This window comes from Macaca thibetana, chromosome 11, assembly GCF_024542745.1.
Source record: "Macaca thibetana thibetana isolate TM-01 chromosome 11, ASM2454274v1, whole genome shotgun sequence".
Taxonomy (NCBI): Eukaryota; Metazoa; Chordata; class Mammalia; order Primates; family Cercopithecidae; genus Macaca; species Macaca thibetana.
In genome coordinates, this window is record NC_065588.1 from 109,126,698 (window position 1) to 109,153,320 (window position 26,623).

Below are 26,623 nucleotides of genomic sequence, written 5' to 3' on the forward strand. Positions count from 1 at the left end.
AAAGCATGCTCTTTACTATAATAGAATTAAAAAAGAAACCCATGAAAGAAAGATAGCTGGAAAATTCCACAATATATGGAGATTAAAGAACACACCTCTGAATAACACCTGGGGCAAGGAAGAAGTCTCAAGAGAGATTTTTAAATATTTTGGGCCAGGCGCAGTGGCTTACGCCTATAATCCCAGCACTTTGGGAGGCTGAGGTGGGAGGATCGCCTAAGCCCGGGAGGTCAAGGCTGCAGTGAGCTAAGATTGTGCCACTGCACCCCAGCCTGGGCAACAGCGTGAAACCCCATCTCAACAAAATAAATAAACATTTTTTGAATTAAATTAAAATGAAAAAGCAGCCTATCCAAAAGTGTGGGAAGTAGTGAAAGTAGTGTTTAGAGGGAAATTTATAGCGTTGAATGCGTATATTAGGAGAAGAAAGATCTAACTCAGAGAGGAATGAACAGGTGAGGCACGGGGGGTTTTAAGGTAGTTGAACTGTTGCAGGGCAGGGGAGCCCCAAAATTGGGACATTGTACGGGAAGGTTCTTGGCTTTGTCCAGGAAAGAATTCAAGGGTGAGCTAGAGGAGGAAGAAAAAGGTTTACTGAGGCAGCAAGGTTATAGCTCTGTGACTCAGAGTAGGGCCACCCCATAGGCAGTGCTTGGAGAGCAGCAGCTCAGGGCAGTTCTACGGTCACTTTCATACCCACTTTTAAATACATTCAAAGTAAAGGCAGGTTATTCAGAAATTTCTAGAAGAAGGGTGGTAACTTCTGGGTCATTGCCAGGGAATGAGGAAACTGTTCATGGTGCTGGTGCTCATGCCAGCCAGTCTTCAATCTGGCCCTGAGTCAAGCCCCACCTCTGAAGCTGAGCCCCACCTCCTATCTCAGAACTATCCTGCATGATGCTATAATGGTGGATACATGACCTGTTATGTTTGGCAAAACCCACAGAACTGCAGGACACAAGAGTGAACCTTAATGTAAACCTTAATGTAAATGGACTTTTGTTAATTATGATGTATTAATATCAATTCATCAATTGTAACAAATGTATCACACACTGTTAATAATAGAGGAACTTATTGGCAGAAGGAGAGAGCTCTTACGGAACTCTCTGCACATTCAGCTCAATTTTTCTGTAAGCCTAAAACTGCTGTGAAAAACAAAATCCAACCTGGGCAACATACCAAGACCTTATCTCTACAAGAAATAAAAAATGAGCTGGGTGCAGTAACGCATGCCTGTAGTCCCAGGTATTCAGGAGGCTGAGGCAGGAGGATCGCTTGAATCCAGGAGGTTGAGGTTGCAGTGAGTCATGATCATGCCCCTGCACTCCAGCCTGGGTAACAAAGCAAGATCCTGTCTCCAAAAGATAATAAAGTAAAAAATCTACTAATTGAAAGGGAAAAAAGCATAGTATAATACCATTCTTAAGAAAAAGAAAAGAGACCTCTGTTTGTGTGTGTGTTAACATAAAAAAAAATCTGGAAAGCTCTATATCAAAATGTTTATAGAGGCAATTTTGTAGTTTTAGAATCATAGATAATCTTTCCACTTCCTGATTTCTCTGACTTTTTTCTTTTTGCAATGGGCATGAATTGCTGGAAAATACCACAGACAACTGTGAAATGATTTCATCAACAACAAAAAAAAGATAAAGAAGGAAACACAAAATCTGTTAAATATGATTTATGTTGGCTGGGGGTTAAAATGCATTTCCAGAATAGAGTTCAGAGAAAGGCTGGGCTGCTAGTTGCTGGTTTAAGGACAAAGGGTAAGTTTCAGGAAGCAGAAAGCAAGCAGATGAAATTCAGCACTGGAATCAGGGGAGTGTCTGATTTGCAAAAGGAAAATGAAAAGACGGCTCCTCCCTTCCGAGCAAACGAAACCAACAGCAGCCCAGGCTCAGTCAGCAGAAGAGATAAAAGTGAACAGGTCTGGGAGCCAGTTCTGTTGCCACTGTCTCTCCTGTCGATGATGGATCTCAGAAAAACCCCAGCCAAATCTCTGGACAAGTTCATTGAAGACTATCTCTTGCCAGACACGCATTTTCGCATGCAAATCAACCATGCCATTGACATCATCTGTGGGTTCCTGAAGGAAAGGTGCTTCCGAGGTAGCTCCTACCCTGTACGTGTGTCCAAGGTGGTAAAGGTGAGTCCAGGCCTGCCTGGCCAGGGGAGGGGTGGCTGAACGCACAAGCGTTGAGATTGAGAATGAGAGAGAGAAAGAAAAGAGAGAGAGAGAAAGAAAAGAGAGAGAGAGAGAGAGAGAAACCTAGAACCCAGGGTGCAAATGTGAGTACAGACAGCTGAGATCTTATGGGCTGGTGGTTTCTTACTTATCCACACAGTATGATAAAATAGATTCTGGGGTGAAATGCTACATCCCTATTATTAACAAGTGACCCTCCCCCCGACCTTCCCATTAAAGTTTATGAACCACTGTCCTAGGCCATGACCATTTCAGAAAAAGGGAAACTGAAGCCCAGCTCTGGTAAACCACTGGCTAATTAGTGGCCAGGCTAGGGGCTCACCATTTCTGCAGTGAAGAATCATATGTTTTGAAAACAAATAGCATCTGCTGGCTGCAAGACCTTGAGCGAGTCACTTAACTGCTCTGTGTCCCAGTTTCCTCAGCCATAATCCCCCATACTGTTGCAGTCTTGCCAATGCACCTTAATGTAGCAGCTTCTCATTGTCTGAATTAGTACCCAAGGTTCTTTGTCCTGCGTCCAAGAAAATTAAGGAACATGGACACAAAGGTGAGCTTGGAGCAAAAGTTCAGTAAGCAAAAGAAGAAAGCTCTCTCTGCTGTGGAGAGGGAAGTCTGAGTGGATTGCCGGATCGCAGATGAATGCAAAAAACTTTTACAAGAAACTGCTCTCTTCCCTGTAACTGTTTGAGAAACTTGTCAGTAAAGCTGTGCAACTCCCCTTACCTTATGCAGCTGTGGGTATGTCTCCAGGCAAGCACAAAGCGTCGCTTCTCTTGTACGTATGACTGTGGCTTTGTTTCAGATAAGCCCCACTTCCTGCGCCAGTTTCAGGCAGGCCACTCCTCCAGGGCCCAGCCTTGACCGTTTACCTAACTGATTTTTCCTCCTCTTCCCCTCAACACCTCACAGGGCCGTGCAGATTAAGTGAAATAGTAAGTGTGAACCACCCAGCATAAGCTAGTCTTGGGCATAGTAAAGGACAATGGGAAAAGAACACAGATCCTGGAAGAAGGCCCCCAGGTTTGAATTGTATCTGCCACCTACTAGCTGGGCGATGGGGCTGATATATTATCTCACTGAGCATCCATTTCCCATCTGTAAAATGGGGACTAATGATAATGGCACCCAAATCATAGCATCATTGCGAGCATCATAGGAGTTTAAGACATGCGATGCCTTCAGGACAGTGGCTAATGCTCCATAATGTTAGTGGTTGCTCCTGTCATTTTATTTAGGGAGGTTTGCCTCACTAATGTCAGTTATTATTCTTGTCTTCTTTTTCAGGGTGGCTCCTCTGGCAAAGGCACCTCCCTCAGAGGCCGATCTGACGCTGACCTGGTTGTCTTCCTCAGTCCTCTCACGACTTTTCAGGATCAGTTAAATCGCCGGGGAGAGTTCATCCGGGAAATTAGGAAACAGCTGGAAGCCTGTCAAAGAGAGAGAGCATTTTCCGTGAAGTTTGAGGTCCAGGCTCCACGCTGGGACAATCCCCGCGCGCTCAGCTTCGTGCTGAGTTCGCCCCAGCTCGGGGAGGGGGTGGAGTTCGATGTGCTGCCTGCCTTTGATGCCCTGGGTGAGAGCTCCCAGCTTCTTTTTCTCCCTCTTCCCATTTCTGAGCAGAAATCTCCCACAGCTTGAGAGCTTTTTGCCCCAACAGGGCATCCCTCTAAAGCAGGGTGGGAGGAGACCTTAGGATCTCTTCCAGGGCAAGAATGAATATGGTCATGATCTATCACAGGAGAGACACTAAACAGCAAATTGGCATAATGTGAGGACAAAGACGTTTCTTACAGAACATCTGCAAGGCTTACTGTTCTGTTTATGGCAAAATGTGTGAATTTTATCTTTCTAAAATCAGGCAGCAAAGATGTGGCTTAAAGTTCATGTTACTTTCATCTTTGTCCCAACATGAGATCTCATCAAACGTATGCAGCATGTTGGGAGATAGATATTTATAATCTGCAGGAACATTTGGACAGGAAGTGTAACCTCTCAGAGGCTCCCTCGCCACATCAGGAGAATTGGTAAAACCACGCTGCCTATATCATATCATTATTTTAACTGATAAATGATCATCTACATTCAGCTCTGATGAGTAACAGGTGTTCAAAAATAGGAACTTCCAGCCAAGTGTGGTGGCTCATGCTTGTAATTCCAACACTTTGGGAGATTGAGGCGGGAGGGTCGCTTGACCCCAGGAGCTCAAGACTAGCCTGGGCAACAAAGTGAAACCTCATCTCTACTAAAAATTTTAAAACATTAGCCAAGTGTGGTGGTACATGCCTGTGGTCGCAGCTATTCAGGACGCTGAGACTGAACGATCACATGAGGACAGCCAAGGGTTCAAGGTGTCAGTGAGCCACGAATGTGCCACTGCACTCCATCCTGGGCACAGAGCAAGAGCAAGACCCTGTCTCAATCAGTCAATCAATCAAAACTATGAATTTCCCAGCTGTGTATGAAGGCGCCTCAGAACACCACAGTGAACTCAGAGAGGGACACGGAATAGTTCAGATTTTAATTTGTTGAGGGAAATGCAATGACGTCTGTCACAAACCAAACAAACAGCTACTATTAAATTGTTTGAACTTACTATTAGTGGCTACTAATTAATAGTTGGTCATTAAACAATAATTAGTGATTAATTATCAAGTAATTAGTACTTAATTAAAGGTACTGTCACAGTTTCCTTTAGTGCTAGGGCAGCCATAAAAATAAAAGGCTGACACTCCAAAGACACCAGGGTGTGAGAAAGTTTTGGATTCTCTCATTTGTGCCATCTCCTGTGTTGGGGGCTAGAGTACAACGGTTGTAAAAGACAAGAGGGAGAAGGCTGGTCACAGTAGCTCACACCTGTAATCTCAGCACTTTGGGAGGCCAAAGTAGGGGGATCACTTGAGGTCAGGAGTTCAAGACCAGCCTGGCCAACATGGTGAAATCTCATCTCTACTAAAAATACAAAAATTAGCTGGGCATGGTGGTGCACGCCTGTAATCGTAGCTACTTGGGAGGCTGAGGCAGGAGAATTGCTTGAACCCAAGAGATGGAGGCTGCAATGAGCCAAGATCATGCCATTGCACTCCAGCCTGGGCAACACAGCGAGACTCCATCTTGGAAAAAAAAAAAAAAAAAAAAAAAAAACGAAGTAGGATGAAACAATAGACAGCCATGGGAGTTAGGGGGCTTTTTTAGACAGGATCCGGAGGGAGGGTCCCTGAGCCTGAGTGATGAGAAGGAGTGAAACTTGGGAAGATCTGGAGGTTCTGGGAAGAGGAACGGCAAGTACAGAGGCCCTGCAGCAGCAGTGACCGTGGCACATTTGAAGAAGAGAGGAAAAAGTCAGAGAAGTAGAAAGTGGGCAAAGGAAGCAAGAGAGGAGGTGAGGTGAGAGAGGTTCCAGAGACCAGATCACACTAGATATCATTGGCCACCATAAGGACTCTGGGTTTTAAAATTCCAGATGTTGTGGGATGCAGGAAGCAGCATGATCAGATTTTAAAAGTTCTCTCTAGGTGCCAGGTTGAGAACAGGCTGTGGGGGAACCTGTAAAGAGGTTGCTGCCATAGTTCCAGCGAGTGATGTGGTGGCTTGGATGGGGTGATGGCAGTGGAGAGGGCAGGAGGGAGGATCGGGAATGGACCTCAGGCTTCCCAGTCCTGGGTTTGTTGCACTTTCCAATCAAATCCCATGGCCAGGGAGATTGTCCCCTCAGAGTGACTGAAGGAACTTCTGAGAAGAGCTGACACCTAAATTGTGGGTTTTGCCCGAACAGGTCAGTTGACTGGTGGCTATAAACCTAACCCTCAAATCTATGTCGAGCTCATCAAGGAGTGCGTCTCCCTGCAGAAAGAGGGCGAGTTCTCCACCTGCTTCACAGAACTACAGAGAAACTTCCTGAAGCAGCGCCCCACCAAGCTCAAGAGCCTCATCCGCCTAGTCAAGCACTGGTACCAAAATGTATGGCCCTCCTACCAGGCCTGGCGGGTCCTGTCTCGACTGGGAGCAGAGGAGGGTTTGGGGGAGCAGAGAAAGACGGGAGTGAAGGAAAGAGGAGGGGGAGTGGTGGAGGGAAACAGAGGGAGGGAAAGAGGAGAGAAAGGAAAAAGAGGTGGAGAGGGTAGAGGGAGGAGGCTGCAATAGAAGGGAGAATGAAAGGGAAGGAAGAGAGGAAGGAAGGGATTTTGGTGTTCTGTTCACTGCTATATCCCCAGAACTTAAAACAGCCTGGTGCATAATAGGTGTAAATAATTGTTGAATAAATGAATCAATGCTACACACACACACACACACACACACACACACAGAGAGAGAGAGAGGCAAAGAGAGAGAGAGAGAGTCAACCACACTCTTCAGAAGGTGGATAAGTTAAAACAAGAGTTTCAAACAAATATATGTTCAGATGCTCTTTCCTCCCACTTACTGGCTAGCTGGCCTTAAGTAAGCAACTTAACCTTTCTGTTATTTCTGCTTTCTCATCTGCAATGAGTAGCATGCCACAGCTACAGTAACATGGCATATAGTCGGTCCTGATTAATGTGGCATCTTTTAGCCACCACAAGAGTACACATAATAAAAACTAACATGTATTATGTGCTTAGCTTATCTATGTTTTGCAGATGTGATACACTTTTCTGTTCACTTTTAAATGCCCTGCATCTTAGTCAACTTTAACAGTGATTCTGTAAGTTAGATAAGGTTAGGTATTATCATGAAACCCATTTTACAACAAGAGAAACTCCTTGGGTCACATGGCTTATTCGGCCAATAAGTAGCAGAAGTAAAATTTGAATTTGGTTGGGCATGGTAGCTCACACCAGTAATCCCAGCACTTTGGGGGGCCAAGGCAGGTGGATTGCTTGAGCCCAGGAGTTCAAGACTAGCCTGAGCAACATGGCAAAACCTCATCTCTACAAAATAAACTAAAAATTTAGCCAGATGTGATGGTGAACACCTGCAGTCCCAGCTACTGGGGAGGCTGAGGTGGGAGGATCGCTTGAGCCTGGGAGGAGGTGGTTACAGTAAGTCAAGACTGTGCTACTGCACTCCAGTCTGTATGACAGAGCAAGATCTTGCCTCAAACAAACAAACAAACAAAAACTCAAATTTCGGTCTACTGACTTAAGAGTTTGCCTGATAATAATAGGCATTCAATATATATTTCTTGAATGAATGAATGAATGAATGAATGAAAATAATCAGGGATACATTTTCCAATTTAAAAGTAACACCTCTAGGTAAAAAAAAAAAAAAGACAATCATTTAGTTGCTAGACTTCTAAGTGTTTGCTGTTCCATGAATTTTAATCATGGAGCCTGAGCATTGTAGAACTTACAAAAGCAGTTCTTGACAAAAGCAGCACTGCCCCCAGGGACATATTGAAAATTAATGAGGGTGTTTTTGGTAACCGTGGTAATGGGAGGACATGGGTGCTACTTACATTTAGTGGAAAGAAGGCAGAAATACTAATTGCTGTACAATGATTACGAGAGTCCTGCACAGCCAAGGATTGTCTTTTTCTTTCTTTCTTGATGCTTTTCTCCTTTAAAACAAGACAAGATTACAGTATTTTAACTCCACTAACCACCATCATCACCACCTCCAACTGGTATGCTACATTTCTTGTATATTTCAAGTCTCTTTATATTTTCAAGTGCCTCGAAGTATTATTATTGTTTTACAGCCAAATGTTTAATTAATCTACTCACAGATTTACCACTTTCTTCACTATTCATTCTTTCTTACACCTCTAACATTCCATCTGGGGTAATTTTCCTAAATGACCATACATCCTTTGGGATTTCTTTTGATGATGGTCTATTGGTAGTAAACTCTCTCAGTTTTTGTCTGAAAATGTCATGCTTTTGCCTTCATTGTTGAAGGGTGCTTTTGCTGGGTGGTCATTTCAGTACATTAAATATATCATTCCATCTTCCACTGTCATCATTAAAAAGTCAGTTGCCAGTCTTTACTGCAGCTCTTTTGTAGGTAACCTATCTTATTCCTCTGGCTGCATGTAAAAGTTTTCTCTTTGTCTTTGATTTTGTTTAGCTTCAGTCTGCTGTGTCTCAATGATGGGTTCCTATTATTTGTCCTGATAGGGATTCCTTTAAGAGTCCTGAATCTGTGGATAGATATCTTTAATCAGTTTTGAAACTTCTCAGCCATCCTTCTAAAAGATTGATTCTCCCTCATTCTCTCCTCACCTTCCGGAATTCCAATTAAATGTATGTTAGATCCTACTCTATCTTTCATATCTCTATACTCTCTTCTGTATTTTTCATCTTTTTGTCTATTTTTCCATGCTTTATTCTGAATAGTTTCTTCTAATCTACCTTCCAATTAACTAATTTTCTCTTTAGCTATATCTAATTTGCTGTTGCACTGTTAATTACAGTTGCCATTTTTATCCTAAAATTTCTATTTCATATTTTTGTATCTACCATGTTACTTCTTATGGCTTTTAATTCCCTGCTAACTATTGAAAGTTCTTTTTTTATCCTGTGAATATGATATTCCTACTTATTTTATTTTTAATTTTTATTATTTGTTAATCTTATGTTTTATTTGCACTTCTTTTCTGTGACATGAGCACACACAGATTCATGTGTATACATACATGGCTCTGATACCTGATACCTCTCCTTTCCTGTCCTCATTCAAACCGCTGATCACAGAGAGACAACTATGTTTTTTTAATTTTTCTATTTCAATAGGTTTTTGGGGGAACAGGTGGTGGTTGGTTACATGAATAAGTTCTTTAGTGGTGATTTCCGAGATTTTGGTACACCCATCACCCAAACAGTGTACATTGTACCCAATGTGTAATCTTTTAACCCTTGCCACCCCCAACCTTTTCCCCAAAGTTCCCCAAGTCCCATGTATCATTCTTATGCCTTTGCTTCCTCATAGCTTAGCTCCCACATATGTGAGAACATACAATGTTTGGTTTTCCATTCCTGAGTTACTTACTTAAAATAGTAGTATCCAGTTCCATCCAAGTTGCTGTGAATGCCATTATTTTGTTCCTTTTTATGGTTGAGTAGTATTCCATGGTGTGTGCATGTGTATGTGTGTGTTTAACATTTTCTTTATCCACTCATTGATTGATGGGCATTTGGGTTGGTTCCATATTTTTGCAATTGCAAATTGGGGTGTTATAAACATGTGTGTGCAAGTATCTTTTTTGTATAATGACTTCTTTTCCTCTGAGTGGATACCTACTAGTGGGTTTGCTGGATCAAATGGTAGATCTACTTTTAGTTCTATAAGGAATCTCCACACTGTTTTCCATAGTGGTTGTATGAGTTTACATTCCCACCAATAGTGTAAAAGTGTTCCCTTTTCCCCACATCCAGACCAACATCTATTATTTTTTTTATTTTTTATTATGACCACTCTTGCAGGAGCGAGGTGGTATCACATTGTGGTTTTGATTTGCATTTCCCTGATAATTAGGGATGTTGAGCATTTTTCCATATGCTTGTTGGTATTTGTATATCTTCGTTTGAGAATTCTCTGTTCATGTCCTTAGCCCACTTTTTGATGGGGTTGTTTGTTTTTTCCTTACTGATTCGTCTGAGTTCTTTGTAGATTCTGCATATCAGTTGGATGTATAGATTGTGAAGATTTTCTCCCATTCTGTGGGCTGTCTGTTAACTCTGCTAATTATTTCTTTTGTTTTGCAGAAGCTTTTTAGTTTAATTAAGTCCCATCTATTTATCTTTGTTTTTGTTGCATTTGCTTTTGGGTTCTTTGTCATGAAGTCTTTGCCTAAGCCAATGTGTAGAAGGGTTTTTTGGATGTTATCTTCTAGAACCTTTATGGTTTCAGGTCTTAGATTTAAGTATTTGATTCATTTTGAGTTGATTTTTATATAAGGGCAGAGGTGAGGATTCAGTTTCATTCTTTTACATGCAACTTGCCAATTATCCCAGGATCATTTGTTGAATAGGGCGTCCTTTCCCCACTTTATGTTTTTGTTTGGTTTGTCAAAGATCAGTGGCTGTAAGTTTTTAGCTTTATTTCTGGGTTCTCTATTCTGTTCCATTGGTCTATGTGACTAGTTTTATACCAGTACCATGTTGTTTTGGTGACTATGGCCTTATAGTATAGCTTGAAGTCTAGTAATGTAATGCCTCCAGATTTGTTCTTTTTACTTAGCCTTGTTTTGGCTATGTGGGCTCTTTTTTGGTTCCATATGAATTTTAGGATTGTACATTTTTCTAGTTCTGTGAAGAATGATGATGGTATTTTGATGGGAATTGCATTGAATTTGTAGATTGTTTGTGGCAGTATGGTCATTTTCACGATATTAATTCTACCCGTTCATGAGCATGGGATGTGTTTCCATCTGTTTGTGTTGTCTATGAATTCTTTAGCAATGTTTTGTAGTTTTCCTTGTAGGGTTCCTAGTTATTTTAAAGTCTGTATTCAGTCTTTCAATATTTAAAGTTTTGTAAGTTTATTACTATTTCTCTTTTTTCTGTTGGTCATAACTCTTAGTGTTTTGTTTCCTTTTGTGCCTGGTTGCATATGTGCTGGTCATTGTATTTGAAAATTATGTGTGAAATAATTTCAGGTTTTGGATTATGTATACTCCTCCAGAAAGAACTTCATTTGCTTCTGTGCATTTCTTAGGAACATTACAAGTCCTTCTTCTCAGTTAATTTTCATAGTATCTTTATAAGATAGGTGCTATTATGACCACTCACTTAGCAGATGAAAATAATGAGGTCTGTGAGTCTAAGTCATCAACTTAGAATCGGACAATGGTGAAGCCAGGATTCAAACTCACATCAATAAGAATCCAGCACTCTTGACAAGGGGCCAGCACACTTTTTTAAAAAAAACAAAGGGCTAGGTAGTAAATATTTTAGACTTTGTGGACTGCACAGCCTCTGTTGCAGCTACTTAACCCTGCCTTTGTAGCATGAATGCAGTCATAAACTATACATAAATGAATGAGCCTGGATTTGTTCCAAGGAAACTTTATAAAAACCGGTGGCAGGCTGGATTTGACCCATGAGAAATGGAGTTTACACAAAAGTTGAGCAAACCAATTGTTTTTCTGATTGTTTTTCCTCTTCTCAGTGTAAGAAGAAGCTTGGGAAGCTGCCACCTCAGTATGCCCTGGAGCTCCTGACAGTCTATGCTTGGGAGCGAGGGAGCACGGAAAGATATTTCAACACAGCCCGGGGATTTCGGACGGTCTTGGAATTAGTCATAAACTACCAGCAACTCTGCGTCTACTGGACAAAGTATTATGACTTTCAAAACCCCATTATTGGAAAGTACCTGAGCAGGCAGCTCAGGAAACCCAGGTATGCTATCCCCACGTGGCTTAGCTCCCCTATGTAAATGAACACCTGGACACAGGTACAGTGCCTTGGAAATGGAGAAGGTGGGAGGGCTCCCCACTTAGTGAGAATATCCTCTTGCCTGTCATTCGTACTGGGCATTTTACTACTGCCACCTGATTTAAACACCTACCTCAAACCCTGTGAGGCAGGCACTATCATTTTACAGGTGAGTAAACTGAGGTTCTGAGAGGTAAGGAGCTCGTCCAGCCCTTAACAGAAAATGAGTAAAATAGCTGGAATTTGAACTGAAATAAGAACAGCAGCAACAACAATGATAGTAATTGCTCCCAGGTATTGAAAGCTTGCTGTAAGACTAACACATGCTAATATAATAGTAAAAATTATTATCAATATTACTGACATGTATGTTATGTTGTAGTCACTGTGCTGAGCATTTCACATAACTGGGCTTTTTCTATCCTCACACCATAGCCTTTGAGATACTTATGTGGAACTATCTCCATTTTACAGATAAGAATCCTGAGGTTTAGAGAGTTCAAGTGACCTACTCAAGGGCACATCACTCATAAAGGGCAGAGGTGGGATTCAAACCCACATCTGTCAGGCGCAAGTGCAAGGCTCCTTCTCCTCATGCTCACGGCCCGCTGGGGAACAGGGCACTGGGGACATACCCCAGGGAGCCCTTCCTCATGCTCTGAGTCCCAGTCCATCCCAGGCTGCTATTTTGCTCTCCAAGGAGCATCTGGACTCCCTGGACTGAGCCCCAGCTTCTCACTTGTCCCTCTCTAAATGTTGCTCTGCAGGCCTGTGATTCTGGACCCGGCGGACCCTACAGGAAACCTGGGTGGTGGAGACACAAAGGGTTGGAGGCAGCTGGCACAAGAGGCTGAGGCCTGGCTGAATTACCCATGCTTTAAGAATTGGGATGGGTCCCCCGTGAGCTCCTGGATTCTGCTGGTGAGACCTCCTGCTTCCTCCCTGCCATTCATCCCTGCCCCTCTCCACACAGCTTGAGACATATAGCTGGAGACCATTCTTTCCAAAGAACTTACCTCTTGCCAAGGCCATTTGTATTCATATAGTTCCAGGCTGTGCTCCATATTTAACAGTCATTTTGGTCACAATCGAGGGTTTCTGGAATCTTCACATCCCTTGTCCAGAGTTCATTCCCCTAAAAGTAATAATAATAATCTGTAGCACTATTTACTGACTGTCTGCTTCGGGCTCAGGTTCTGTCCTAAGCCCTTTAATATACACTATCTCTTTAAATATTCACAACAATCCCATGAGGCATGTTTTCTTTTTTTTAATTTTTATTATTTTAGGTTCAGATGGCACATGTGCCATTTGTTACACAGCTATATTGTGTAATGGTGGAATTTGGGCCTTTATTGATCCTGTCACCCAATTAGTGAACAGAGAACCCAAAAGGAGTTTTTTCAACCCTTCCCCTTCTTCCTCCCTCCTCCCTTTTGGAGTCCCTAGTGTCTATTGTTCCCATCTTTAGCAGATGTTAAGTATTTGGTTTTCTGTTTCTGGGTTAATTCACTGAGGATAATGGCCTCCAGCTGCACCCATGATTTCATTCTTTCTTATGGCTGCATAATATTCCATGGTGTAGATATACCACATTTTCTTTATCCAGTCCACACTGATGGGCACTTAAGTTGATTCCATGACTTTACTATTGTGAATAGCACTGCGATAAACATATGGGTGCAGGTGTCTTTTGATATAATGATTTCTTTTCCCTTGGGTAGATACTCAGTAGTGGAGTTGCTGAGTTGAATGGACATTCTGTTTTTAGTCATTTGAAAAGTCCCATGAGGTATGTTTTCTATCGTTCCCATCTTACAGATGAGACAAAGGCTCAGAGAGGTGAGGTCACTTGCTCAAGGACATCACGAGTGGTAGAAATAGGATTCAAACTCAGTGGACTCTAAAGCCAGTGCTCATGTCACGGTGCTAAACAGCCAGCCTGGTCTCATCCTCACCTTTCATCTGACCAGTGGGAGACTCTGAGCAGCTGAGTGCCTTGGGCTAAATAGGGGCAAAGGACCCAGTCTTGGATCTTTCTACCCCCAAGCAGGAATCTGTCTGATTCCAGGGGATTGATGATGTTGCAGATGGCTAGGAATGGAATTTAGTGTGGATGGAATTTAGTGTGCAGGATGTTCTGGGGGAGAGCCACTGGAACCAGCACTCAGGGAAAGGAGGGGAAGAAAGGATAGGAAGAAAGAAAGAAAGAGCATAGGGAGAAGTGAACAGGGATGCAAAGCAAATGCCAGCTTCAGCCAACTTCAAGGACAGCCCTGGAGCTGGAATGGCCTTTAGAGCTGCCCCATGGCGACAGAAGTGGCCAGGCCTCTATACCCCTACATGGACCACTCACTGTGCCTGGGCACCTGGGAAAGGGCATGGCCTTGAGCAAAACGCTCTCTGCAGCTGAGGCAACCCCTAAACGGGCTGAGGGCTGAAGTCTGTCTGCTGCCCACCATCCCAGCAGCTGGGGTTTGTTAGTCTTTCCTCAAAGGGGGATCCAGATGGCATGTCACAGTGTCCACCTTAAATGCTCACTGAATCCAGCTGCAAGGTAGGAAGACTCCCTGATGAGATCATGTGTCTCACCCTTTCAGGCTGAAAGCGACAGTGAAGACGATGAGTCCTACGATCCCAGGATGTATCAGCAACATGGTTACATCCAAACATATGAGTGCCCTTATTTCTCTCAAAGCCCCAGCATACTCCAGGCAGCATCCACTCGGCAGGCAGAAGAGAACTGGACATGCACCATCCTCTGAATGCCAGTGCATCTTAGGGAAAAGGGCTCCAGTGTTATCTGGACCAGCCCCTTCATTTCCAGGTGGGACGCTTGATCCAGAGAGGACAAAGGTCCTCAGTGAGCTGGTGTATAATCCAGGACAGAACCCAGGTCTCCTGACTCCTGGCCTTCTATGCCCTCTCTCCTATCATAGATAACATTCCCCACAGCCTCGCTTCATTCCACCTATTCTCTGAAAATATTCCCTGAGAGAGAACAGAGAGATTTAGATAAGAGAATGAAATTCCAGCCTTGACTTTCTTCTGAGAACCTGATGGGAGGGTTATGTCTAATGTATTATCAATAACAATAAAAATAAAGCAAATACCATTTATTGGGTGTTTATTAACTTCAAGGCACAGAGCCGCCAAGAAGTACAGATGCCTATCTGGGGCGGGGGGGTGTGTGTGTGTGGGTGGGTGTTTGTGTGTGTGTGTGTGTATACATTGATTCAACAAGAAATATTTATTGAGCACTTACTATGTGCCAAGCATAGCTCTGGGCACTGGGAACATAGCAATGCACAAAAGCAGACAGAAATCCCTGTCCTCATGACCCTGCAGAGCCAAGGCTTCCAGAATTTTTTAAGTAAAAAAAAAAAAAAAAAAAAAAAAATCCCTGTCCTTATGGAGTTGACATTTGTGCAAAACATCTTAATATTAGATGGTTTTCCTATTACTAGTAATTCTGAAATAAGCATCCTTGATTTATCCTTTCTCCATATCTCTGAGAAAAATTCTAGAACCTCTCTATGTGACACAGCAGCCACTAGCCACATGTATCAAATGCTTAAAACATAGCTAGTCTAAATCTATGTGTGCTGTGAGTGCAAGATATATACTTGGTTACAAAGACTTAGTACAAATGAAAAGAAGGCCAAGTTCTTGCCAACTGATAATTTGTTTAATTGTGTGCTGAAATGACAATTTTTAAATATATTTGAGTTAAATAAAATGAGCTTCATCTCTTTCTTTTCCCTTTTTAATTGTGTTTACTAGAAAATGTGAAATCACACATGTGGCTTACATTATATTATGTATTTCTATTGGACAGCTCTGCCCTCCAAGGTAAATCACTGGATTAAAGATTCGACTATACTGACTTACATTGCCACATTGTTACACTGTCCTTGGGACCAAGAATCAGCATATCATTCATAATACTCTAAAATATAAAACTCTCATAAATACTCACAAAAGAACTTGAATGCTCTGATCACCTGAGTTGCTGGTCACTTGGGTAGCTGGCAAGCAGTCTTTGGTCTGTCCAGATTATATTCTTCCATTTAGTCCCCCAGCACCCCTGTGAGATGGGTTTTGCCCCTGTGAGATGGGTTTTGATGTTATTCTCATAATAGTAAGTGGAATAACTTGAGGTTCTAAGAGGTTGCAGTGCTTGCCCAGGATTGCCCAGCTGGTCAGGGGCAGAGTCTGAACTTGAACCCCTAATCCTTCTCTCTCTAAAGCTCATGTTCTTAATCACTGCAGTATGGTCTCAATGTGTCCTCATTCATTGAATTCCTATGTTTTCCTGCTCTGGCACCATGAGAACCAGAAGCACCAATGTCGAAGGGCAGTGAAAGATGAATGTCCCAGCTCAACCTGAGCACACATTTACCCTTCCTCGGTCTTTTTGTCCTATTTGTAGACTGGATTAGATGATGCCAGTCTACTGATTCAAATGTGAATCTCTTTCAGAAACACCCTCACAGAAACACCCAGAAATGATGTTTTACCAGCTATCTGGGTACCCTTAGCCCAGTCAAGTTGTCACATAAAATCTATCATCGCACACTCCATGCCAATAGGCGAGCGTGGATATCCCAATGTAATGGTTTCATTGTATTTTACCGTATGGAAAATGCACTTATGTTGCCTTTTGAGAGTGTTTCACTTTATAGCAGTGCCACAACCAACAGTAGATTAATGGAATCAGTAATTAGTTGTTTGATCAAAGAGCCACATGGCCACATGATCAACCTTCCATCTACAACAGCACCCAGGAGTGCCCCAGGATTGTTTTTCAAAGGGCATAGACATTTTTGCTGCAAATGACATGGGCTTGCTCCAGAGTCCTGGAGGGGTCCGTGTTATAATTCTCTAATTAGATATTGCCGTAATCTCTGAATGACATCTTTTCCCATGACCAACACTTTGGACACCGTGTGGCCTGCCAGGCTGGTGTGGCCCAAGTAGAGGGGCGACTTGCACTGAAGCCTATACCAGTTGCAGAGCCCTTTAGGATTTAATAAAAGGGTGCTAATTTCTGTACTTCCCTGGCTCTGAGATGTAATAGCGGTTTTGATTTACTATCCTGGCCAGGGAGGTGACATTTTCAAAGGCATCGCCATGACCTTCCTCACTGTGATAGCCCTCACTTAACACTCAGGCCAATGTGGGGTAGTGTCTTTTACCAAGCATGTCCTTTTTGAATATACATTCAGGGGACAGGGAAATGATCACCAGGTCGGTCCATAGACACAGTGGGCATATTACAAGCCTGACTTGGCCAGGGCTCCATTTTTCACTCTTGGCTCCTATATACCCCTACTCTGATGAGGACAGAATCTGATGATGCTTTGGGTTTTCATGCATCGTTATCAATGTTGATCCTCTGCTCAACAGTCTTAGAAATGTTGAGTGATTCCCCTTTTCCAGTGTTATCATCCTCTGAATAAAGGGCTATAGGTCCTTTGGGGGAAACCATTACTATATATGCTATGGTGTCACAGGGTCCTTTCCCAAGGGGACTCGGCCTCCTGCTTAGGTTGTTTCCACTGGATTATTGTGAATAGTGCTGCAGTAAACATGGGAATGCAAGTTATCTTTTTGATATCCTGATTTCAATTCTTTTTGATAAATACTCAGAAGTGGTATTGCTGCAACATATGGTAGTTCAATTTTTTTTTTCTTTTTTTCAAGACAGAGTCTTGCTCTGTTGCCCAGGCTGGAGTGCAGTGATGCGATCTCAGCTCACTGCAAGCTCCACCTTCTGGGTTCACACCGTTCTCCTACCTCAGGCTCCCAAGTAGCTGGGACTACAGGCACCCACCACTGTGCCCGGCTAATTTTTTGTATTTTTTAGTAGAGACGGGGTTTCACTGTGTTGGCCAGGATGGTCCCAATCTCCCGACCTCATGATCTGCCCACCTCGGTTTCCCAAAGTGCTAGGATTACAGCTGTGAGTCACCGCGCCCGGCAGTAGTTCTATTTTCAATTTTTTGAGGAACCTCCATACTGTTTTTCACAGTGGCTGACCAACAGTGTGCAAGAGTTCCCATCTCTCTACATCCTCACACTTGTTATCTTTTGTTCATTTTTTTAAAAAATGATAGCCATCCTACCAGGGGTAAGGTGATACTGCATTGTGATTTTGATTTGCATTTCTCTGATAATTAGTGACATTGACTATCTTTTCATATACCGGTTATCCATTTGTATGTCTTCTTTGGAGAAAGATCTACTCCAATCCTTAGCCCATTTTTAAATCAGATTATTAATTTTTTTGATAGTGAGTTGTAGGAGTTCCTTACATATTGTGGAGATTAACCCTTATTAGATGTATGGTTTGTAAATATTATCTTCATTCCATAGATTGTCTTTGCAGCCCGTCGATTGTCTCCTTTGCTATGCAGAAGCTTTTTAGTCTGATGTAGTCCCAGTTGCCTATTTTTGCTTTTGCTGCCTGTGCTTTGTATACATGGCCACCTAATCTTTGACAAGACTGCCAAGAATACACAATGGGGAAAGGACAGTGTCTTCAACAAATGGTGTCTGGAAAGCTGAATGTCCACATGCAAAAGAATAAAACTGGACCCTTAACCTTACACCACACACAAAATCAACTCAAAATGGATTAAAGACTTAAACATAAGACCTGAAACTGAAACTACTAGAAGAAAACATGGGGAAAACTTCATGACATTGGTCTTCCCAGTGATTTCATGGATGTGACACCAAATGCACAGACAACAAAAGGCATTTATGTTCATACAGCATGTGAGGAAGGGGTTCAGTTCCAGTTCTTCCAATGTGGATGCTCAGTTATCCCAGCAGCATTTGTTGAAGGGACCATGCTCTCTCCACTACTTTGCAAAGCCACCTCTTAAATATTCCCAGAGTCCCTCTATGTGGGAGTCTGTTTCTGGACTCTGCTCTTTTCCATTGCTCTATTTTTTGTGTCCTTGAGTTAATACAACCTTGTCTTAATTACTATAGCCTTATAATTCTTAGTATCTTTGGGAGAACTCTGTTCTCTTTTTATCAAGTCTTTGGTTCCTCTTGGCCCTTTTTATTTCTACATTAATTTTATACTCAATTTGTTAAGCTCCTCCCAAAATATGGGGAGGCATTTGATTAGAATTACACAGATTTGCTTGGGAAGAATAACATCTATATTATATATATAGATATATAGATCCCTATAGAATTTGATGATTCTGACCCATGAACTTGGAGTTTCTTTTCATTAAGTTTAGTGTTCTTTAGTGACAGTGACAACGTTTTATCATTTTCCCTGGAGAGGTCTCTCATGGTTTTTGTCATATGCATTCCTAGGTATTTGTTTCAGTGCTATCGTACTTGGCACACTTTCTTTAATTTCATTTTGTAATGGTTGGTTCATGGGAGATTTAAACGTTTTCAGTGGTGATAGTTGGCTATAGCATTACAGGTGATCTTTATACTTTTCTTAATTTTCTGTGGCCATGGGAAATAATAAAGACACTTTTCTTGCAAAAAAAATAAATAAATAAGCTTTTGACAAGTATTTCTCTCAGCTAAGCTCTGATAGTTTATGCAAAGTTGGAAGGCACAGAGTACAGAAAGCTCTGGGGTGCTGTTGTTTGGAGCTGCTGGTTCAAGGACAAATTCACAAGATTTGGAAACAGAGGAGCAAGTGTGTAAGGACAAGGGAAACTATCATATAAAATTGAAGCACCTGAGCTGGAAATTTCTGAGCCCCCAGAGATAAATTTCCTCAGCTCCTCCCTGATGAGAAAACAAAACTAAGAAGAATTAACGTTTAGACAACAGAAATGAGAGTGAAGTTCACGGAAGAAATTAGGACACAGTAGAAGTGTTCAAAATGAGGAAACGTTCAATGTCAAGTTTGAGGTCCAGGGTTGATGGGTGAACTCTGCACACTCAGCTTCATGTTAGGTCTCCTAGCTCAATGAGGGGGTGAATTTTGATGTACCACTATCTTTGAGGCCCTGCATGAACTCTCCCAGACCCTCCCCCTTTTCCTCACACAAATCCCCTCCTTGCACAGCCTTCACACCTGTCTGTGAGGTGCCAGGGTCCCCTCTCCCAGCCAGCCACAGGCCAGTATTGCCCCTCTCCAAACTTCCCTTCAGGCAGATCAAACCCAGGGAGTCAGACTGCCTGGGCTCAAATCCTGCTTCTGAATCTTATGAGACGTCAAGTCACTTACCTAACTCCTTGGTGAAACAGACTCTCCTCTGTCAAATGGGAGGTCATGCTTTGGGAGGCCAAGGCAGGAGGATTGCTTGAGCCCAGGAGTTCAAGACCAGCCAGGGTAACAGAGTGAGGTCCTGTCTCTATAAAAATAAAAAAAAAATTAGCCAGATGTGGTGGCTCATGCCTGTAGTCCTAGCTACTCAGGAGGCTGAGGAGGAAGAATTGCTTAAGCCTATAAGGTCAAGGCTGCAGCGAGCCATGATCAAGCCACTGCACTCCAGCCTGGGCAACAGAACAAGATCCTGTCTCAGAAATAAGTAAATAAATAAATACATAAATAAATCTGGGTGCAATTGTGGCTCCTAGTGTTACAGAGAGGACTGAATGAGCTAATGGATGATGGATTTATGCCAGTACCTCACATATAGCTTATCCTGAAGGAAGTTAGAGCTTATGATGATGATTATTCAAAAAATATTTCTCAAAGGTCTGCCGTGGGCCATGTTCTGGCTCAGTGCTGGGGATGCAAAGATGAGCAAGAGACTCCTCAGGGACAATTGTCTGATGAGGTAACAGGTACTATTTATGAGTAGTCTAATCAATAGAGTTCTATTTATCTTATAATTATCTAATAAATGATCTAATAATTTATTAGAGGGCTAATAAATCTGACGGCAGGAGCCTGTGGGGGGCAATGGCCAGTTCTCACTATGGTACCCAGGCTGGTCTTGAACTCCTGGGCTCAAGCAATCCTTCTGCCTCCACCTCCCAGCATTCTGCAATTACAGAGGCATGAACAACTGCACCTGGCCTAAAATTTTATGTTAATAAAAAAATGCATGTGTTTGAGGAGTATTACATGATGCTTGAATATCATACTGTGTCAGGGGAAACCAGCCCCTGATATTTCAAAGCAGATTCTTTTCTATTTTCCCTAAGTGTTGGCTGGTCTGAGAAATAAAGGGCAAGAGTACAAAAGGGAGATATTTTAAAGCTGGGTGTCCAGGGGAGACATCACATGTCAGCAGGTTCCATGATGCCCCCTGAGCCGTAAAACCAGCAAGTTTTTATTACCAATTTTCAAAAGGGGAGAGAGTGTACAAATAGGTGTGGATCACAGAGATCACATGCTTCAAGGGCAACAAAAAGATCATAGGGCAGGAGGTCAGGGTTAGATCACAAGGTCAGGGTGAAACTAGAATTACTAATGAAGTTTCATGTCCCACTGTGCACACATTGTCATTGATAAACATCTTAACAGGGTTCAAGAGCGGAGAACTGGTATGACTAGAATTCGCCAGGCTGGAATTTCCTAATCCCAGCAAGCCTGGGGGCGCTGCAGGAGGCCAGGACAGATTTCATCCCTTATCTGCAACGGCATAAGGCAGACACTCCCAGAGCATCCATTTTAGAGACCCTACACTGGGAATGCATTCTTTTCCCAGGGCCGTTAATTATTAATATTCCTTATCGGGGAAAGAATTCAGTGATACTTCTCTTACCCATTTTCAGTAATAAGAGAAATAAGGCTCTGTCCTGCCTGGTTCCCAGGCAGTCACACTTAATGGTTATCTCCCTTGTTCCCTGAACATCGCTGTTATCCCGTTCTTTTTTCAAGGTGCCCAGATTACATATTGCTCAAACACACATGCTTTAAGAACAATTTGTGCAGTTAACGCAATCATCACAGGGTCCTGAGGTGACATACATCCTCAGCTTATGAAGATGACGGGATTAAGAGATTAAAGTAAAGATAGACATAGGAAATTATAAGAGTATTGATTGAGGAAATGATACATGACCATGAAATCTTCACAATTTATATTCTTCTGTCACGACTTTAGCAGGTCCCTCCGTTCAGGGTCCCTGACTTCCCACAACATCACTATATACCTGAAATTAGCAACAATTCTAATTCTCTGGTCACACGTCATTCAGAGCATAGGATCTTCGGTGAATTTAAGAAATGCCTTTCTCCCTACTCTTAGCCGTGTGACTCCCAGAATCCTGTGAAAGTAAAGATCTTGTGTTTGGCCATAGGAGACTTCTATTCACCATCTTTGCTCTCTCCCACAAATGGTGAGGTCTCCACAGTCTCCCACATGACAGCTTTGTACTAAAATCAACCTTACTCTATAGAACATGCATGATTATGGCAGGACTACTACGATCTTGGTATATCACATGGGACAAAGTTTGATGTATTAGTTAGGCTAACATTAGCTGCTGTAACAAACAGTCCCCCAAGCTGCAGCATGGCTCAGATGCAGTATAAGTGTCTTTTTCACTTATATCAAGCAAGAATTATCAGATTTTCTGATTTTTTTTCCACTGTGTTAATGTAGGGAGAAGTTGTCAGAGGTCACATCACAGTTCACAGCAACCATCTATGTTTGGGAGCAAGGATGCTGGAAACAGAATCCAGCATAGTTGTAGCTTGTCCAAAACTACAGACACCTTTGCATTTACTGAACTGAATCCTATGACTTGAAGACCAAAGACTGTATCATGCCAAAAGGGACAGCCTCAGAACTGTGGATGCCTGTCCCTCCTGGTTTGGGTTTGTGCTGACCATAAGCAAATCCACTGAACTCAGGATCACTGTATAAAGTGACATATTGAGCCTAGTGCCAGAATAAATCTGAACAAAATGAGGGTTCATTTTAATAGCAACAGGCTGCTGATGCAGGCATCAACTCCATCAAACTGTGTTCCTTCAAATGTTATGTTCCCCTGGGAGTATCCCACACCCTGACATCACACATTCACTCAGTGAAACACACGTTCATTCGGGGAGCTCTTTCTCTTTCTCTCTTCTCTAACACACACACTCTCCTTGGTTAGCTGGCTGCTGATCGACATTTCTGGATATACTGGTTTTCGGGAAAATAGGATGGTTGGCTTCCAACCCCAGATTTTTCACTGATGGGTTCCATATTTACAACATCTTGGCCAAAGTCTCTGGGTCACCATTTCCACACATACCCACACACTATACAGAGATACTTTTTCTGGGCCTTCTGTTCATGCAGTCCGGAATTGTATTTACTTTTGTTTTGGGGCATCCTGGGTAGCTCATTCCACTAATAGGCATAACCATAACCATTGCAGTCTCCACTTACTGACATTTACAACTTTCCAGACACATGCTAGGGAACTTACATTCATTATTTCACTTTATTCTCACATCACAACCTTGTGAGGTGGAGCAGCATGATGGAAGGAGGAAGGAGCTAAAAGCAAAGAATCTGGAGTCCAACTGCCTGGGTTCAAATCCTGGCTCTACCAATTACCAACTCTGTGACATGGGGCTAATTTCCTAACCTCTCTATGCCGTTTCCCTATCTCTAAAAGGAACCTGACAATAGCGTCTATCTCATAGGATTTGTACAAGGATTAAATGAGTTAATATTGGCCAGGCACGGTGGCTCAAGCCTGTAATCCCAGCACTTTGGGAGGCCGAGACGGGCAGATCACGAGGTCAGGAGATCGAGACCATTCTGGCTAACACGGTGAAACCCCGTCTCTACTAAAAAATACAAAAAACTAGCCAGGCGAGGTGGCGGGTGCCTGTAGTCCCAGCTACTCAGGAGACTGAGGCAGGAGAATGGCATAAACCCGGGAGGCAGAGCTTTCAGTGAGCTGAGATCCGGCCACTGCACTCCAGCCTGGGTGACAGAGCGAGACTCTGTCTCAAAAAAAAAAAAAAAAAAAAAGAGTTAATATTTATAAAGTGTTTGGAATGATACCTGACATCTGGTAATTGTTTGATAAATAAAATCCATTTCAATGATGAGGAAACAGACTCAGAAGAGGGCACTCATTTGCTCATGTGGTACAGATAGGTTCCAGACTCAAACTCAAGACCATCTGACTCCAAAACATCTAAAACTGTTGCCCTGCATTCTCTTCATTTGACAGATAATAAAACTGAGGCTCAGAGAAGCTAAGTGACTCGCCTGGGACTGCACAGCAAAACAACACGAAAAAGACCTAGGGTCTCCTGACTGCCAGAGCGGAGATGCTTCTATAGGCTTTTCTCACTGATGCTCTCTGGGCAGACAGGCTGCTTAATATGAGAGTGAGCACACACTCCTTTTTTCATTTTCAGGTAAACCTGACACCGGTTGGCAGAAGGCACTACACCAGTAATTAGTGAACATGTGGTGAATTTGCAGCAGACAAGAGGAGCCTCATTATCCTATATTTTCCAGTTTGCTTAGGGAGGCAGGAATCACAGCAAGGAAAATCTTCAATAATAAACAGACATCTCATAAAATTAATTGCAACCCAACCTCTCTCTCTACTTAAAATTAGCATCTATTTCCAGCTCTGCTTTCAATGCCCCCATATGCATACATGTGAACTCCCTCCCTCTCTTCCTCCCTCTCTCCTTCTTTCTTTCTCTCTCCCTCATTAAAAAATAAAATTTAAGAAAAAAATACTAGGTAGATTTACACAAATAGTGGGATCTCAGTCTTGAGTTAGCTATGTATGACTGAAAAGGATGCTGTGGTTTAATCTTAATAATCATCATAAAAACAATGACATGGCCAGGCACGGTGGCTCATGCCTATAATCCCAGCACTTTGGGAGGCCAAGGTCGGCAGATCACTTGAGGCCAGGAGTTCGAGACCAGCCTGGCCAACATGGTGAACCCACATATCTACTAAGAATATGAAATTTAGCGGGGCATCATGGCCAGCCCCTGTAATCCCAGCTAATCAGGAGGCTGAGGCAGGAGAATCGCTTGAACCTGGGGAGCGGTGGTTGCAGTGAGCTGAGTTTGTGCCACTGCACCCCAACCTGGGCAACAGAGCGAGACTCCTTCTCAAACAAACAAAAACAAACAAACAAAAAACACAATAACATAAAAGTAATAAAAACAAAACAACTGCTATTTACTCAGTGCTTATCTGATGCCAGCCACTTTGCTAAACCTATGAATGCATTATTTCCCCGTTGCTACAGATGAGAGAATTGAGGTTCAGACAGGTTGAAGTCATTGTGCCCAAAGTCACACAACTGGTGAGTGGCAGAGCTGGTATGCAAACCCTAAACTGCCAGCCTTCAAAGCCTATGCTCTTAATTTCTACCCTGCTGTCTTAGTGCTTCCTTGTCCATTTAATTAAGCTCCGTAGGCACACATTCCCTGCCCTGCTTTGCTGTACAGTCCCAGGCAAGTCACTTAGCTCCTCTGAGCCTCAGTTTCATAATCTGTTAAATGGAGGTAATGCACATAATTCCTAGTTGTGATGAAGAATCAACATAGAAATCTGCCATTTCCAGCCTATTATGCAATTTCTCAAGCACTGTGACTGCAAGTGGCATCAGCTCCTGGAAGAACACACTGTCTTACTGTCGTTCCCTCCTTTGTCAATGGATCCCCCCTTGAACCTCACTCTACCCCTGCTCTCAACCCCCAGGTACTGCCAGCTGATTAAATAAAATACTTTTTGAAAATCATAAGTGTCATGAGTAAGGTTTCTTAGTGTTGATGTAGAAGAACAAAACAGAATTGTGAAATGAGAATCACTGCAGCTATCATTAAGTCCCGCCTACGTGCCCAGCGATTGCTAGATTGGCCAAGTTTTCCTGTGAAGGGCAATACAGTAAATATTTTAGGCGTTATGGGCCATCCAACCTCAGTTGGACTCTTCATCTCTGCTGTTGCTATAATGCAAGCAACCATAGACAACATATAAACAAATGGGTGTAGCGGCATTTCAATTCAACTCTGTTTATGGGCACTGAATTTCATAATTTTCACATCACAAAATATTCTTCTTTTATTTTTAATATTCTTCTATTGATTTTTTTCTTAACCATTTAAACGTGTTAAAAAGTACAACAGCCGGGTGCAGTGGCTCACACCTATAATCCCAACACTTTGGGAGGCTGAGGCAGGCAGATCACTTGAGGTCAGGAGTTCGAGATCAGCCTGGTCAAGATGGTGAAACCCTGTCTCTAGGAAAAATACAAAAATTAGCCAGGTGTGGTGGCAGGTGCCTGTAATCCCAGCTACTCAGGAGGCTGAGGCAGGAGAATCGCTTGAACTAGTGAGGTGGAGGTTGCAGTGACCCAAGATCCTGCCATGCACTCCATCCTGGGCTACAGAGCGAGAGTCTGTCAAAAAAAAAAAAAGTACAAAAACAAGTTGAGGCTGGACCAGATGCGGCCCTTGGGCCATAGTTTGCCAGTTTCTTCCAACAGTTCATTAAGAAAAATTTCCAAGCAAACAGCCACATTGAAAGAATTTTGCAGTGAACACTCACATACTCACCACATAGATGTTACAATTCATGTTTTACTGCACTTGCTTGATAGCATATCTACAATTTCTTCATCCTTCTATCCATCCATGAATACATCTTATTCTTTTGATGCATCAGAAGATTCTTTTTCTGCCGGTCACGGTGGCTCATGCCTGTAATCCCAGCACTTTGGGAAGCCAAGGTGGGTGGATCACCTGAGGTCAGGTGTTCGAGACCACCCCGGCCAACATAGTGAAACCCCGTCTCTACTAAAAATACAAAAATTAGCCAGACATGGTGGCAGTCACCTGTAATCCCAGCTACTTGGGAGGCTGAAGCAGGAGAATCACTTAAACCCGGGAGGCAGAGGTTGCAGTGAGCCAAGAGTGCACTGCTGCACTCCAGCCTGGATGACAGAGCAAGACGCTGTCAAAAAAAAAAAAAAAAAAAAAAAAAGGACAGGGGAAGGAAGGAAGGAAAGGAAGGAAGAAAGAAGATTCTTTTTCAAAAAGAAACCAGTGGCAATTTCTTCCTGGGACAGTACAAGGTGGTGAGTGAGTTGGCTAAGCAGACAGGCAAAAAGACAGAGTATCTGT

General features: G+C 42.7%; 1 protein-coding gene across 5 annotated transcripts; it reads left to right on the forward strand.

Annotated features, from left to right (window-relative positions):
* Nucleotides 1-1,697: 1,697 nt before the first annotated feature.
* On the forward strand, nt 1,698-25,239 carry OAS1 (2'-5'-oligoadenylate synthetase 1). Of its 5 annotated transcripts, XM_050749783.1 has the most exons (7): nt 1,698-2,149; nt 3,497-3,785; nt 5,985-6,169; nt 11,303-11,532; nt 12,336-12,489; nt 14,169-14,212; nt 23,885-24,150. In XM_050749783.1, exons 1-7 carry the CDS (start codon nt 1,706-1,708, stop codon nt 23,886-23,888), a joined length of 1,350 nt encoding a protein of 449 aa, XP_050605740.1. In that variant the 5' UTR covers nt 1,698-1,705; the 3' UTR covers nt 23,889-24,150. The 5 variants fall into 5 exon arrangements, with proteins under 5 accessions (XP_050605740.1, XP_050605741.1, XP_050605742.1 ...); XM_050749784.1 differs by lacking the exon at nt 14,169-14,212 and having other exon boundaries at nt 23,885-25,239; XM_050749785.1 differs by lacking the exon at nt 14,169-14,212 and having other exon boundaries at nt 6,032-6,192; nt 23,885-25,239.
* Nucleotides 25,240-26,623: the final 1,384 nt, after the last annotated feature.